The following is a 15,495-nucleotide window of genomic DNA, read 5'->3' on the forward strand; positions in this document are numbered from 1 at the left end:
AAAACTGAAAGGTATTTTCTTTGTAATTCATTTGATAGTAAAACCCGAGCTTGACCCGAGCTCATTTGATGGCAAAATTGGACCTGAAGGGTTGGGATGCTTTTAAAATCTTTACTTATCCCACTCACCTCATAAAATACACATATTTACTGCAGAAGTATTAGTGTGTTTGACTAGGGGAAATTGCCCTGGATCTCGCTGTTTTTGTTTTAATGTAATGAATAGCCTATGTGCAGTGTAACTTTTCTCAAATGGGAGAAGTTCTGACTTGGCAACACATCTGGTCTAAGGGTTTTGTACAAGGGATTGTGAAACTCCATTTGACCTGTGTTTACAAGATAAGACTCACAGGTTAGGTATGAAGAGCATTGTGGAGGAAATAAACATTTCTAGCCTGGAAGACTCAATGGTTAATGATGAAACTACCTCATCAACATTAAAGAAAACAGCTCTTTAGGGGGGATCAGAAACATTCATTAGATAGTGAATGAAAGGATGCATTTTTGAAGTGTTGCTTGTGTGCAGGATCTGGGATTGAATCATGAACCAGAAAAAGGGAACAATTGGAGAAATTTGAATAAGATCTCTAGAGTAGTTCATTGTACTGCATCAGTGCTAATTTTTTGGTTTTGAAAATGGTATTCTGGTTATGTAAGATGATAACATTTGGGGAAGCTGGGTGAAGGGAATATGAAAACTCTGTGTACTATTTTTACAACTTTTTGGGTAAATCTAAAATTATTTCAAGTTTTAAAAAATGAGGGAGAAAGTTGCTTGTCAAACCAAGAAATGGTATCATCCATGCTCCCTATAAGTAGAGAATATCTGTTAGCAGGAATATAGTTTTCTTAGAAATTTTGAACTCTAAAAATGCAAGTTGAGTAGACTTTCAAAGTCAGGTCTCTACCCCCTTCCCAATTTTTTTTAAGGATGACCTTGTTTTTACAGAAGATTAATTGAAAACATTTTGATCCAAGAAAAAGGCTTGTTCCTAGCTTATGTGCATACAGAAGAGTTACAACATGAAGCCAGTTGTGTCTGGACAGTTCATGGGAAGTGTTGTAACTTGTATTCCCTCATATTTGGTTTCTCTGGTGTTGGAGGGTGTGGTTTATCTCTGGCTTTTGTCTGCTGCTCTGCAGGTTTAGGTGTAGGTTCAGTAGTTAGGATGGACAGTTGTAATAAGATGTTCAAAGCCCAGAGGGTTTGCAGATAATAGAGGGAATGAAGAAAATGTCTGCCTTTAATGGTCAAGGTTGGCTGACCTGGGCTTGGCTGTGCTGATGTGCCCGGTGTATGTCTCCCCAGTGGAAGGAGGATTAGTCTTGAATGCCTCTGCTTCACTCTCTCACTTCCACACCACCTCCTGTAGTTTCAGCTGATTTGTTCTGTAATTCTGCAGTCCACTCCTTTCTTTCCTTTTGGATGAGAGTAAACCTAGGCTGGCAGCCAGTTGCTGTTGAGCTATAATAGAGCTAGTGGTATGTACAAAATTTGATTACTGCTGTCAACACCAGATTGAATAAGAAAGTGCGTACCCTAGACAGATACTTGCAACTTAAATGGTCTATTGATTTCACAAGAACTAGAAATGAAGCCACAATGTAATCTAGCAGAAGAAGGGGTCAGTGGATAGACGTTACAGAGTAGTTTTTAAAAGTGCGCTTCTTTTAGATCTTTTTGGAAGAACTTGCAGATAACTTTGATAAACTGATTGTTGCTTCTGATTTTCTTCAAGTCCAGTGTTTGCAGAAACTCCATTGTAGGCTTGGTACTTGTTTTTGTTCAGTGGTTTGCCTTTCCTGTGTAGAATCTAGTTTAGAAATTGTACTGGGTGATACAGACCATATTTGCTCCTGAACTATGATGACATTTCCACTTAGCTTAATATGAATGTTTTAGAAATTTCCCACAGTGGAAAGTTCTATTTGACATAGGAAGGTTCAGCGGTCAGTTTCATAGTCAGCTGTATGCCAAGAAATAACGAAAACAATGGATTATACAGTGCAGCCTTGGGACATGGAAAATTTCTTAGAAGATGAATGATCATATTATTAATACAGCTTGTAAGGCCTCAGGCCTTATATTGAAAAATAAGGGAAAAAGTTATTTTTCTTTTTTAATGTCTTTATTGGAGTATAATTGCTTTACACTGGTGTGTTAGTTTCTGCTGTATAACAAAGTGAATCAGCTGTGCATATACATATATCCCCATATCCCCACCCTCTTGCATCTCCCTTCCACCCTCCCTATCCCACCCCTCTAGGTGGTCACAAAGCACCAAGCCGATCTCCCTGTGCTATGTAGTTGCTTCCCACTAGCTATGGATTTTACATTTGGTAGTGTATATATGTCCATGCCACTCTCTCACTTCGTCCCAGCTTACCCTTCCCTCTCCCTGTGTCCTCAAGTTCATTCTCTATGTCTGAATCTTTATTACTGTCCTGCCCCTAGGTTCTTCAGAACCTTTTTTTTTTTTAGATTCTATATGTATGTGTTAGCAAACGGTATTCGTTTTTCTCTTTTTGACTTACTTCACTCTGTACGACAGTCTCTAGGTCCATCCACCTCACTACAAATAACTCAGTTTTGTTTCTTTTTATGGCTGAGTATTATTCCATTGTATATATGTGTCACATCTTCTTTATCCATTCATCTGTCGATGGACACTTAGGTTGCTTCCATGTCCTGGCTATTGTAAATAGAGCTGCAATGAACATTTTGGTACATGACTCTTTTTGAATTATGGTTTTCTCAGGGTTTATGCTCAGTAGTGGGATTGCTGGGTCGTATGGTAGTTCTGTTTTTAGTTTTTTGAGGAACCTCCATACTGTTCTTCATAGCGGCTGTATCAATTTACATTCCCACCAACAGTGCATGCAAGAGGGTTCCCTTTTCTCCACACCCTCTCTAGCATTTATTGTTTGTAGATTGAAAAAGTTGTTTTTTAAAGCGTGTAGCCTTTTTGTATTTTCTTTCCTATGCTTTATGTAGATTTTATTCTGTTTAATTTTTTTAAGGGATTAAAAAATTAAAATCCTAAAATAGAATGTTTTAGGAAAGAGATAATTAACATCATTGTACATGAATTTGTTCAAACACAGGGTGGGGTGGTGGTGGTGGTTGAAAAATGATAAATTAGACTGAGTTAGAATAGATAATCCCTTTGAATTAGAAAATATGTTAATATGAGTTAGATTGGATTAGATTTTTTGAATTTCAAATTAGATAATCTCTTTCAATTTTATTGGATAATCCCTTTGAATTAGATAATCCCTTTGAATTAGAATAGTTACTATCCTTCTCCCAATATCACACGTTTTAGAGAAAAGGGGAAAATGTTGCTAGTGTCTAGAGCCTGACATGTCCCTCTTGGCTTCCTTAAAATTTTGCGATATCCTCAATCTTAAATTAAATCTGGTCTAAAATTTCTTCCTGTAAATAATTATGTTTATTCACTTATAAAAGGCTGCTTTAATTGAGACTGTTTCTATTTAGGAAGAAGACAAATACAGAAAGACAGGTGGAAACCACTGATTTATAAATTATTAAAGTGTCATATTTTCATTGAGAATTTAATTGTCTTGTAAGTTTTCATAAGCAGACCTTGGGTAGGGGAAGAAGAGCCAACTGCTTTAGCAGCCCTTGCTAGAGATATAATCTGAAGGCCAGCAGTATTTAGCAGGTATATTATACCAGATTAAAATGTTGAAATTCTTTCACACCTATTGGAAAATTGCCACTGGTAAAACTAGATACCTTCAAGATCTTGCTTCAGCACTGTAGCCAGTATCCATTCGGATTAAGTGGTACCCATGTCTTACTGGTTGTTGTGTATTTTGAGTATTTAGCCCTGCCTATGTAAATGGAGACATTTTGGGGATACTGATGCAAATTGGGCTTTGATAACCATCAGGGAAATGTATATCAAACCACAATGAGATGTCACTTCATACCTACTAGGGTGGCTATAATAAAAAAACAGATAACAATATGAGTTGGTGAGGATGGAGAGAATTGGAACCTTCATGAATTGCTAGTGGGAATGTAAGATGGTGCAGCCACTTTGGCAGTTTTTCCAAAGGTTAACCACAGTTATTATATGATCCAGCAATGCTACTCCTGGGTATATATACTCCAGAGAAATGAAAACATAGGTCAACATAAAAACTTGTACATGAATGCTCATAGTGGCATTATTCATATTAGCCAAAAGGTAGAAACAACCCAAATGTCCATCAACTGATAAGTGAATAAATAAAATGTAGCATATTCATTCAATGCAAGATTATTCAGCCTAAAAAGAAATGACATACTGACATACGACAACATGAATGAAACTTTGAAAACATTATGCTAAGTGAAAGAAGTCAGTCATAAAAGACCACATATTCTACGATTTCATTTATGTGATGTGCTCAGGACAGGCAAATCTATAGAGACTGAAATTAAAATTTCATGGTTGACTAAGGCTGGCGGGTAGGGAGAGAAAATGAAGAATGAGTGCTTTTTGGGGTGATGAAAATGTTCTAAAATTGATTGTGGTGATGGAAACACAACTCTGAAAATATACTAATAACCACTGAATTATACACCTTAAATGTGTTAATTGCATACTATGTGAATTATATCTCAACAAAGCTGTTACAAGGAAAAAAGAATTGGGCTTTGACTATGTGCTATAATCTGTATCACTGTGCTTTTCATTGTCTCTGTCTTCACAACAATCCCAGAGACAGGTGAGGTCCCTACTCCCATTTTACAGATTTGGAGATTGAGGCTTAGAGAGAGTATTTTGCCATTCATATAGCTTCTAGTCTAGAAAAATACTGAGATAAGGAGGAGGAGAGTGGGGCGAGTACTGACTGGTTCTCTTTTCTGTATCTCAGCCAGTAGCAGGAAGAGAGATGCCTTCTGATTTAAATGTGTGTATCCTGAAAAGAGTACATATTTTATGAAAATCTTTGCTTATAAGTAGAAAGTTTCTATTTCAAAGCAAGAGAGAAAATAGAGTTAAACAGGAATAAGAAAGCAGATGAGGCAATGTGGGTAATGATTTTCCTTGCTTGTTGTATGTGTGTGGATGACATCTGCATAAATGATATAGCAAAAGAACAAGGCAAATACAGAAGATAGAATAGGCTGGAAAATATGAATCAAAACTGTTACCTCTCATCTTATTATTCTGTGTGGTTGAGTTTATTTTTTCCATAATAGCAATCTCTAAGGAATGAAGAAGAAATCCTTTTGAATTTCACTTTTCCCAAGGTGTATATGCATATTAAAGTGAAATAACAAGTCTGATTTATTCTTTGAAGTATAGTTAATATGTAACGAAACTCTTCAGCCCAGTTGTCTACTCAGGGCAAACGCCTCTGTTTATATTCATAGTGGGTAAGGAGGTGGGTGGAGGTGCCCTTTACCAGCTGACACTGTCAAAAACAGGAAGCAAAGTTATAATCTCTTTGTAGTAGATCAGAAACCTTCAAAGGCTCTTAGCTGTGACAATTAAGAAAACAACAACAAAAAATGACGTAAGGAATTTTCACTAACTGCTAAGTGTGACTTCCTGTCTGGTATTTAGAGGAGATTCAGTTAGGTTTAGTCAGATCCTCTCATGGGAAAAATAAAAGCCACCCCAAAACAGGACATCCCAGTGTGCAGTTCGCAGGCTGCTTTTGTTAAAATCCACTTCCTCTGCATCTTTTTCCTCCTCACTTAAGCAAATGTAGGTGATGAGTGGCCCGGCGGCCACCGCATTTCGTTGGAAAAAGTGCAGATTTGATTTGCCATGGCAAGTAGCTCGCCAGGCCAGCAAACATCTACCAGGTAAGTTTGTCAGCTTGCATGACTCCCAGCCCTCCCGCCCGTGAGGTTATGAAAAGAGGACATCAGCAAAGACAGGGCTCTCTCAGTCACTTACTGAAGCCAGTGTGTTAAGTAACGGCCAACCGGTGATGGGAACAGCCCGGCCTTTTCTTCCTGACGCTATATCTGTTGTAGACTCTGAATAGTCGAGACCAGCGCTGTGGGCTTCATCCTTCGCTTCAGCATGCGATTGTTTTCCAGTTCTTGGCTTCTTAGGAAAAAGCACTCAAGGGGCCATACCTTTGTTGAGACAAATGTCCTTCATGTATTTTCAAACTAGCTTATTGTGTATTGACTGTTTACTGTCCTGTAGAGAAAGTTTCCTTTATGCTGTTGTATGATGATAGCTTACTGTGCTTGACTTACTGTGCTGACTAAAAATGTATTTTACTTTTAAAAATAGTTTGGAGCTGATTAAGGGGAGGATCAGACATTTGTACTTTTGAGGGGGCTGTAAAATGGAGGAGTTTTGCTTTAAGGCAGTCTTGTTCGGAAGAAATGCAGACACAGAACTTCACGTTGGATTGGTCATTGTCACTGGAGTTTACTTCCAGGGTGACCTAGTTTTTCTAATGGGTTCAGATGTCCATATCTTGTTTAATCTATATGTTTGTGTACCGGCCATGTAAGTTTTCTGAAGAAAAAAAAAAAACTCAAGTGATACGTAATATTTGACCTTATGTATCATGCTTGAATATTGTTACTATGGGACAACTTTTAGGCTGGTTAGAATTTTTAAAAAATGGTTTTCTTTCCTTTGGAATTACTCTTTCCCTCTTAATGTTTTCCTTCCTAACTCCATATGAACGATGTGGTAAATGCTGGTAGGCATCCTCTCTCTGGAGCACATTTCAACTAAAATGCTTGGAGCGAGCAGCCCATATTTTCTTTGCAAATTTGGTTTCTTGGCCAAGTGTCATAGGAAATCAGTGTGCTCTAATTCTCTTTTTTGGCTGTTACTTTTCTTTCTTATTTAAAGATCAATGTGGTCTCAACAGAGAATTAAAATACCTCTCAGGAACTGAATTAAAACCCCACGTGCAGGAGCAGCATTGCAGCCTGTGGCCTTTCAAAGGTATCTCTTGACTCTCACTTAATCCTCTTTCTTTCCCCGGCATGAATAGTCTTCTTCGTCTGCCAGTCTGCGTGTTACTGTCTTGCTACAGAGGGTCTCAGGTAACTATAGTGGTTGAAGTCAGAAGATAATTAGAAGAAAAAAAATACAAACAAACCTTTAAATATTAAGCACACTTTTAAGTGAGTAGACTGCAGCTTTAAATATGAATTCTGGTTCATTCAGATAGCATTCTTTCCTGCCCTGTGATCAGTCCAATGGCTTTAAGAAAATAGAAAGCATTTTTTTAAATTAAAAAAAAAATTTTTTTTTTAGAAAGTATTTTAAAAAAAAAAAAATTTCAGGGCATTCTATTTTAATAAAAATAGGAAGTCAGTATTACATGATTTCAGATTCTACAAGGGCCTAGATGCCCTTCTTATTGGCTATTATTAAGTTACTATTTTCTTGTATCTGCAGGGTAGATCTCTTTAGTGATCTTGTTATAAAGATATAAAAAAGAGTACATGTTTATGGATGGCATATTCCATTACAACAGTGGCCTTTTTTGGTCTTCAAAGCAGTCTCCATAATAGATTAAACTTTGGGGTGAATCCTTTATTTACAGACCTCAAGTAAGCTGGAAAGAGTGAAACCATAAGTGTTTTGCATTAAACTCTTGACCATACAGGGGTTGATGTTTCAAATGACTGTTGCAGAACCTAACGGGAATAATAAAACAAGTAATACAATGGAATAAATTAAAATACGTATTTGTTCAAAATTAGCCTTTCAGTGTTATTTTTTGAAATTGACCATCCTTTTGCCCTTTGTTGTCTTCTAAAATGTGGAACTCTAATTTAGCACATTTGCCTCTCAGCTATCCATTGAGATATAACAAGGGAAAACTGAGTAAACTGAAATCTGAGTATCTATATCTATCTATCTTTGATATAGAATCTTTATATTTTAAAATATTTACTTTTCCTTTACTTAATCTTGATATCTGTGTACAAATGACCAAATGTTACAAATAATCTAATTGAAGGAGAACAAAGTTTAAAAAAAAAAAAGGCTTGGGCTTCCCTGGTGGCGCAGTGGTTGAGAGTCCACCTGCCAATGCAGGGGACACGGGTTCGTGCCCCGGTCCGGGAAGATCCCACATGTCGCGGAGCGGCTGGGCCCGTGAACCATGGCCGCTGAGCCTGCGCGTCCGGAGCCTGTGCTCCACAACGGGAGAGGCCACGACATTGAGAGGCCCGTGTACCGAAAAAAAAAAAAAAGGCTTGCAAGTTTGAAATAAAAAATTATTTGGAGTTGTATCCATCTACTAATGCACAGATGATTTAGGTCTAGAAATTGCCCTGCTCAGGAAGCCACATCTGGGAGGCCTTGCTTTTCTTGCCATCTTTCCTGCTTTCTTGTCGGGCTGACAGGACTCTGTGGCAGCTGTTTCCTTTTTAGATAAACGGGTTCAAATATCCTCAACCTCGGTTCCACGGTAGCATCACCAGTGTGCTGGAGCCCCACACTCAGAAGCCTGACATAAATAAACCGAGGCCTTGACTTTGTAGCTGTTAAAGAAACTATCCAAGTGATTGTGACATGGATTCAAGATGGAGGTGCGCGGGGGAGAGTTAGTGGTTCCCTACCGGACTGAAAGCTCCAGAGGAGGGGCAAGAAGGAAGCTTTGTCAGCGCTGTACCTCAGCACCGAACCCGTGCCTGTTAGCAGCGGAGTCTCCGTCTCTGCTTGCGGAATGGTTAGATGAACAGGTTCCCCTGAGCAGCACGAGGCTGGATGAGGGCTGGACCTGCTCGTTTCCGGTTTGCGCTGACGGAGGGGCGTGCGTTATATGAGACGGTGGCGCGTCTGAAGATGAGCTGTCATCAGGAAGAAGCTCTTGGAAGAGATCACAGGGGAGTAGGCTGGCTCAGGGCACGCTGAGCAGACCTCTCTGAAGAGACAGGGCTCCTGGTTGGTGGCGTCTTCATGAAGCAAGGCAGGTGGAGGACTTCGGAATAAGAATTTCCTCAGGGGCTGAGGTGTCTGTGTGTGTGAATGTAGAGGTGGGGTCAGTTGGGGACACTGCAGAGAGGTTGCTCCAAAGGTTCTTGGTGCCAAAGTTAGTTTGAAAGGAAGGGGTGTGATTATCTTTGCCAGATATTAGTGGCTGCCTCACCCGCCTGTTGACTGTATGAGAATAAAGGAGCACGTCATTGAGAGTGATCAGAGTGCAGGGAGGTTTGTCTGGGAGAATTTCTCAGGGCTTGTGAATTTTTAGCTGATCTTAATGTTTATAAAGAAAATGAGTTGGTGCTTAGGCAGACCAGGTGGAATGTAATTTGCAGAGGCTTGAGAGAAAAAAAAAATTGTTCAGTTGGGCGAAGGGTAGACGGAGTGACTTGTTTGAAACAGAAGAATTTTGGGCGAGGGAAATGAGAAGTGTGATTAGCATGGTAGTGAAGAAGTGTTTGGGGGTGGGGGGACCTGGGTCCCCGTTCCCCCTACTATTGACTGTGTAAGACACTGAACTTGTGAGACTCGTCTCCCAGCCAGTCGTACCCCCGAGGGGATTGTGGTCAGGATGAATGATGTAACATATTTTAAAGCACCTTGCAAGCAATAGTAAGAGTTCCAGGTAAATAAAAGGAATAATAAGTTCTGTAAAAATTATAAAAATATAGTCAGTTGATAAAGAGCTTTGCCTGCTACCTGCAGTGTAGGAATGGGTAATCAAATATGATGTTTGTGTGGTACTTAAAATATATTTAAACTGAAGCTGTGCACTCTGTCATCTTTTTAGTTGTGTTTTTCCTTGGCATTACTTGAAAGGTATGATTGTGACACGGATCCTGGTTTCAGGTTTTGCTTGGGTTCTTTGACCCTAGTTAGAGGGCACCAGGTGCTTTCTATTCTGATCATTTGCAAATTCAGGCTTTGGTTGGAGGGCCACCGAAAGGACTGGTGTGAGAATTAGATAGGGTCTGGACTCAGTGACTCCCTTGCCCCTGCTCTAATATTTTGATCTTGATTTGAACAGTTCAGTGAACTGGCAGCTCAAGTAGTTTTTTCCCGCTGAACTAGAACTTTAATTGTTTAGCAGAGGAAGATGAGTCATAGCCCAGTCCTACCATTGTGACAAAGTGAAATTTTAGTCCAGGGCTAAAGGAACCCAGGTCAAAAACTTTCTGTCTAAATCTCAAAATATTGAAACTTGGATTGTGAGCTAGGTGGGAATTAGTGGGGCCCTCTCTGTGGGGTTGTTCTCAAGTTAATGAAGCATTTTATTGCATTACATTTTGATGCTAAATCTAATGTTTAGTAATATATTTAAATAATCAGCCTCCTTCTTAAAAATTTTAATGCAAAATTAAAATTATACAAAGTGGCAAATTGTCAGTTCCTCTCCCCCTCTGTGATCATTGTTACTAGTTTTGTTTGTCCTGCCACACTTTCTTCTACGAATATATAAATGTACAGTTTTACATCTAAATTCCCACAAGCACAGTTTTTCTTTTTAAACTAAAGATGAAACCATCCTGTCATAGTGCATCCCATTTAAAAAATATTAAAAATAATGACCTGTGTACATATATTTTAGTCCATTTGGGTAACTTCTGGGGCCAATATGCTTTTACTGTTAAACTGCTATCCACAAAGGGCAGAGAGATGAAAAGTAGTAAATAATTGTCTGAACTTGCATTTTTGTATGTGTGTGCGTGTGAAATTGAACTTCTCTGCATATGTTTTTCGGCTTTTGGACAAATTCTTCAATGGATTGCCTTTTCATACACTGCCCTTTTTTCTTTTCCCCCCTGTTGTTTGGATCTCTGACTTTTAAACCCCTACTGATTCTGAAGGGAATTCATGCAAAATGGCAGATTTTGCATGACTTACTTGAATTTTGAGTTTGAAGATGGTTAACTTCCAACTTAAAAGACAGGCCTGATTTCTGGATCTCTGGGACAGAGGGTTGAGTCTTTGGATTTGGACTCTATATACTCACTTTCTCTTTTGGCTGTGGAAGCTGTCATCATCCCAAACTGTGCTGAGGCTGGTAATTATTTAGGTGCCCTCAAGACAGGTAATTACTTAGGTGCCCTCACTATGTTATTACATTTTCACGTCCCGATAACTTATGTTCATAGGGATGGTGATTCCCAGTATTAGTTTTTAAAATATTTATTTATTTATGGCTGCATTGGGTCTTCGTTTCTGCACACAGGCTTTCTCTAGTTGCCGCGAGCGGGGGCTACTCTTCGTTGCGTTGCACGGGCTTCTCATTGCGGTGGCTTCTCTTGTTGAAGAGCACGGGCTCTAGGTGCGTGGGCTCACTAGTTGTGGCTTGCGGGGTCTAGAGTGAGAGCTCAGTAGATGTGGTGCACGGGCTTAGTTGCTCCCGTTGGATCTGCCTGGACCAGGGCTCGAACCTGTGTTGCCTGCATTGGCAGGCGGATTCTTAACCAGTGCGCCACCAGGGAAGTCCCCCAGTATTATTTTTAGAATAACCCATTTTCTGTGTAATTTGTAGAACCTGTTAGTGTTAGCAGAAAGGCTCTCGACTTAGACTTACACGGTGGAGTCCCAGCTCTTCTGCATCCTGAGTCTCAGTTTCCTCTCTTGCAAAATGGAGATAATGGGGCTGTTCTAAGTCTTTAAAGGTATAAAATCCCTTGCGCACTGCTTGGCAAATTGCAGGAAGGATTATAATAAATGCTGGCTGTTTCTGTTAGTAGAGTTTTTTAAGTTAATAACAGAAAAAAATACGGTGTAGATATTAAATGAAGATAAAACATTGGCTTGAATGAGGCCCCACGTGCACCATCATAGCGAAAATTTGCCAGTTTTTTCTCACCCTTTGATCGAGATCTGTTAGTGATTTTTAACATCAAAACATCAAAGCTGTAATTCTCTGCTGGGTTCATTTAACCACACATCCCATAAGTGGCAAGAAATTTAGAGCTATACAGGACAGCAAACAGGCTGCAGTTGCTTGGAGAATATCTTTGTGGCAGGATGCCTGAAATGTTTTGCTGGTTTCAAAGTTCACTTTCATTTGTTCAGAAAGGTTTTTATTGTTTGCAAGCAAGCAAAGCAAGCAAAGGGAAAGGGCACACAGCCTCCCATAAGATTCTGTACTGTGTGACCTGTTTGCCTTTTGGTGCCTTATGTAAAAAGCTTTATTTAGTCGGCAGAGAGGACTATTTCTCCAAATAGAGGAAAACCGTCATACTGGTCTGGAAACACGATAGATTTCAGTTTAGTGCCATTGATCCAGATACTGTTAGAGGCTGGGCTACACAGCAGTTGTAAGATAGGCATCTTGCACAGATTCTTCTAGGTCACTTGCATATCGTCAATGGGAATGCCTCATCTGATAGCCATGCACTTGGCCTTCTGAGAAACAGCTCTGCCTGTCATCCCAACACTGACCCTTTTCTTCTGTCCTAGCTAGGAACCTGCTGCCAGAATGAATCTCCAGGCTTTTGACCTGGCCTGTTTTCTTGTTCGACTCCTGGATTCTGTGCGTTTACCTCCTGCTTCGACTCTTAGGCAAGAACTCCCTTTATGGTGTTAGAAGCGCCTGGACTGTGTTTGACAGAAGAAATTTGACAGTTTTTCCCAGCAGATTAATTTTCTCCCTCCATAACTCCGACCCACCCATGCAGTCTGGTATCTGACAGTACTCTGAGAACTGTTTAGTTAGTTGTTAACAAATATTTATTGTCCAACTCTGAATAACTAGTGTTACAGCAGGCAAAGGAAAAGTATAGTTTGTGAGTTTTTGCGGGGCCAGTGATTTATGGGACATCTGGAGGAGAAAAGAAATCATGAAATGAAATTCTTACTATGTTTTATCTCTGACCATGTGAGTACTTTAAAATAATGATTACGTTCTATCTTTGCTCCTATGCATTTAAAAGATCATGGTGGATTTCATAGTGATGGATTTTTAAGCTGGGAAATTACGGATATTTTGCAAATGGGTTGAGGAAGCAGTTCTCATTTTCTCACTAGATCCTTCTTATCCATCCACCTCCTTCCTACCCATTTCTTTTGCTGTTGCAAGAAGAATCCTATGTTTTATGATGAGAATTTGTCTGTGGCTAAATGAACGGAGCACCATCTTAAAAAAGCGCTTGAGATTGCATTCTGTGTATTTACTGAATTTGTTGCTAGGCCTTATGCTGCAGAATTTCTCTAAGTAATAAAATCTAAATAAAAAGGAATGGTGCTGAAGGTAAATCTCCTGCTTGATTACTGTAATAAAGAATTGACAGTTACTTCCCATAATTTGGAAGTCATCCAGTAGATAATAGTTGCCTGGTGTTTTACGACAAACCATTCTTATCATATTTCCCTGTAATTTTCTAAAATTTCTCATCTTTTTTTTTTTTTTTTTTTTGCGGTACGCGGGCCTCTCACCGTTGTGGCCTCTCCCGTTGCGGAGCACAGGCTCCGGACGCGCAGGCTCAGCGGCCATGGCTCATGGGCCCAGCCGCTCCGCGGCATGTGGGATCCTCCCGGACCGGGGCACAAACCCGTGTCCCCTGCATCGGCAGGCGGACTCTCAACCACTGCGCCACCAGGGAAGCCCTGTTTCTTACATGGAGTAGTGCTCAGTTTTCTGTCAACCTCAACCCAGCCACACATGGTTAAGAATGAGAAGTAAGAAAAAAAGAGCCCAAAATAAATGATTCAGAGAATACCTGCTCTTTTCTGGGTCCTGTTGTAGTTGCTGGGGTGTTTTAAATCAGGTTTTAAACTGAATGATTCTGGTCACCAGCAGCCCAGGACCACTGTGTGGTCTGCAGGCTGCACATAGATGACAAGGGACGTTTGCACATGTGTGCAGTGTGGGGACATCAGTGAAGTGCCTTAGGCCCTCATTTTAGTGACTGTTTCCTTAATGCAGATTTAGGTATTCAGTTTTGAGGTAAATTTGAAAGGTAGGGGGCCTGAGTGCTGCTAAAAATGGACACACTGACAATCATGAGATGCACCTCTTGGCAGGCTGAATGTAGAGGAGACAAAAACATAAAGAGCAAAGAAATCTCAAAGCCAAACAACCTGAGTCAATATGACATGATATTTTGCTACTAAAGTAGGCAAAAATTGAGAAACCCATTAGCCCATGAAAAAGCTCTTCCAGGGAGATGACTGTGCAAGTGAGCAGAGGCCGGATGGTTTCCTACAGCATACAATCAGGCCTAGAATCCTCTTTGCATATATTGTCGTAACTGAATTCCAATGAACAAAGCCCCCTTCTCTGTCCTGGAGTGGCCTGAGTTAGACTCATCTGTGCTGCTGGTTTCCAGCTGCTGGGGTTGGTACTTGGTACCCAGTGTTCCGTTACTTTCGGAAGCTGTAAATGTTCTTGGTACTGAGCCTTCCCCACTCTAAGCAGGATGTGTCCTCAAGTTCATTCTACTCTTAGATTAAAACCAACTCACTCCAATGGTTGGTCAAGTAAACCTTTTCTAGGAATTCTTCCCTGCCTTCCAGGTGGGGGTTGGGTGACCTCCCCTCTGCTCCTGCCAGAGCTTCCCTGCCAGGATCAAAGTCAGTGGTCCTTAGAAGTGTTCATCTGTCCCAGCATTTATGATAGATCTTATAGATCAGTGGTTTTTTTTTTAAATTAATTAATTAATTTATGGCTGTGTTGGGTCTTCGTTTCCGTGCGAGGGCTTTCTCTAGTTGTGGCAAGCGGGGGCCACTCCATATCACGGTGCACGGGCCTCTCACTATCGCGGCCTCTCTTGTTGCGGAGCACAGGCTCCAGACGCGCAGGCTCAGTAGTTGTGGCTCACGGGTCCAGTTGCTCCGCGGCATGTGGGATCTTCCCGGACCGGGGCACGAACCCGTGTCCCCTGCATTGGCAGGTGGACTCTCAACCACTGATCCACCAGGGAAGCCCAGATCAGTGTTTCTGAAAGTGTGGTCTACTGCTGCATTTTAACAATCTCCCCAAGTGGTCATTTTGCTTGTTTGAGAAACCTAGCTCTAGTCTGTGAGCTTGGAGACAGGGCCCATTCTTGTCATTGAATCCGCAGACCTACCCCAGCTCCTGGCACATTTTAGTTGCTCAGTTGTCTTTTTTTTGTTCTGTGAATGAGATAGAATTCCAGTCAGAAATGTATGGAAAGCAGGCGTGCATGTGGAATCCAGCAGCACAGTCAAAAGTCACCTGGATGATTCTTGACCATTTTTCTTTATTGTTTTGTAAGTCAACAGTGTGTGAGACTGAAAATGTAATATGGATGAACCAGAATTAGCTTTTCTTATTTTCTTGTACAGAAAAATATACTGTAACTTTATTATGTTTACCTTGTGTGAAGGAAATTTTATTTTAGGATAGTTATACATTTATAGGAATTAAATGCAAAAATGGTACAGCGAGTTCCCATATACCCCTCACTGCGTCCCCTTCCCTCTGTTGTTGATGTCTTACATTACTATGTGACATTTACTATGTCACAATTAATGAACCAACACTGATAACATTATTATTCATTAAGTTATTATTAATAACATTAACCAAAGACCTCCTTAAGCGTTATTGTTAAAAG

General features: G+C 40.3%; 1 protein-coding gene across 1 annotated transcript in view; it reads left to right on the forward strand.

The window, feature by feature from the left end:
* Positions 1-5,735: 5,735 nt before the first annotated feature.
* Positions 5,736-15,495, forward strand: part of UTRN (utrophin) — a gene marked incomplete at both ends in the record, with an annotated part of 450,045 nt that continues 440,285 nt past the window's right edge. Inside the window, one exon of the mRNA XM_079716566.1 lies at positions 5,736-5,829. Coding sequence (XP_079572692.1) covers positions 5,736-5,829 — 94 coding nt within the window. The remainder of the gene's footprint in view (positions 5,830-15,495) is intronic.

Source organism: Hyperoodon ampullatus (assembly GCF_949752795.1).
Source record: "Hyperoodon ampullatus genome assembly, chromosome: 12".
NCBI classification, from domain to species: Eukaryota; Metazoa; Chordata; class Mammalia; order Artiodactyla; family Ziphiidae; genus Hyperoodon; species Hyperoodon ampullatus.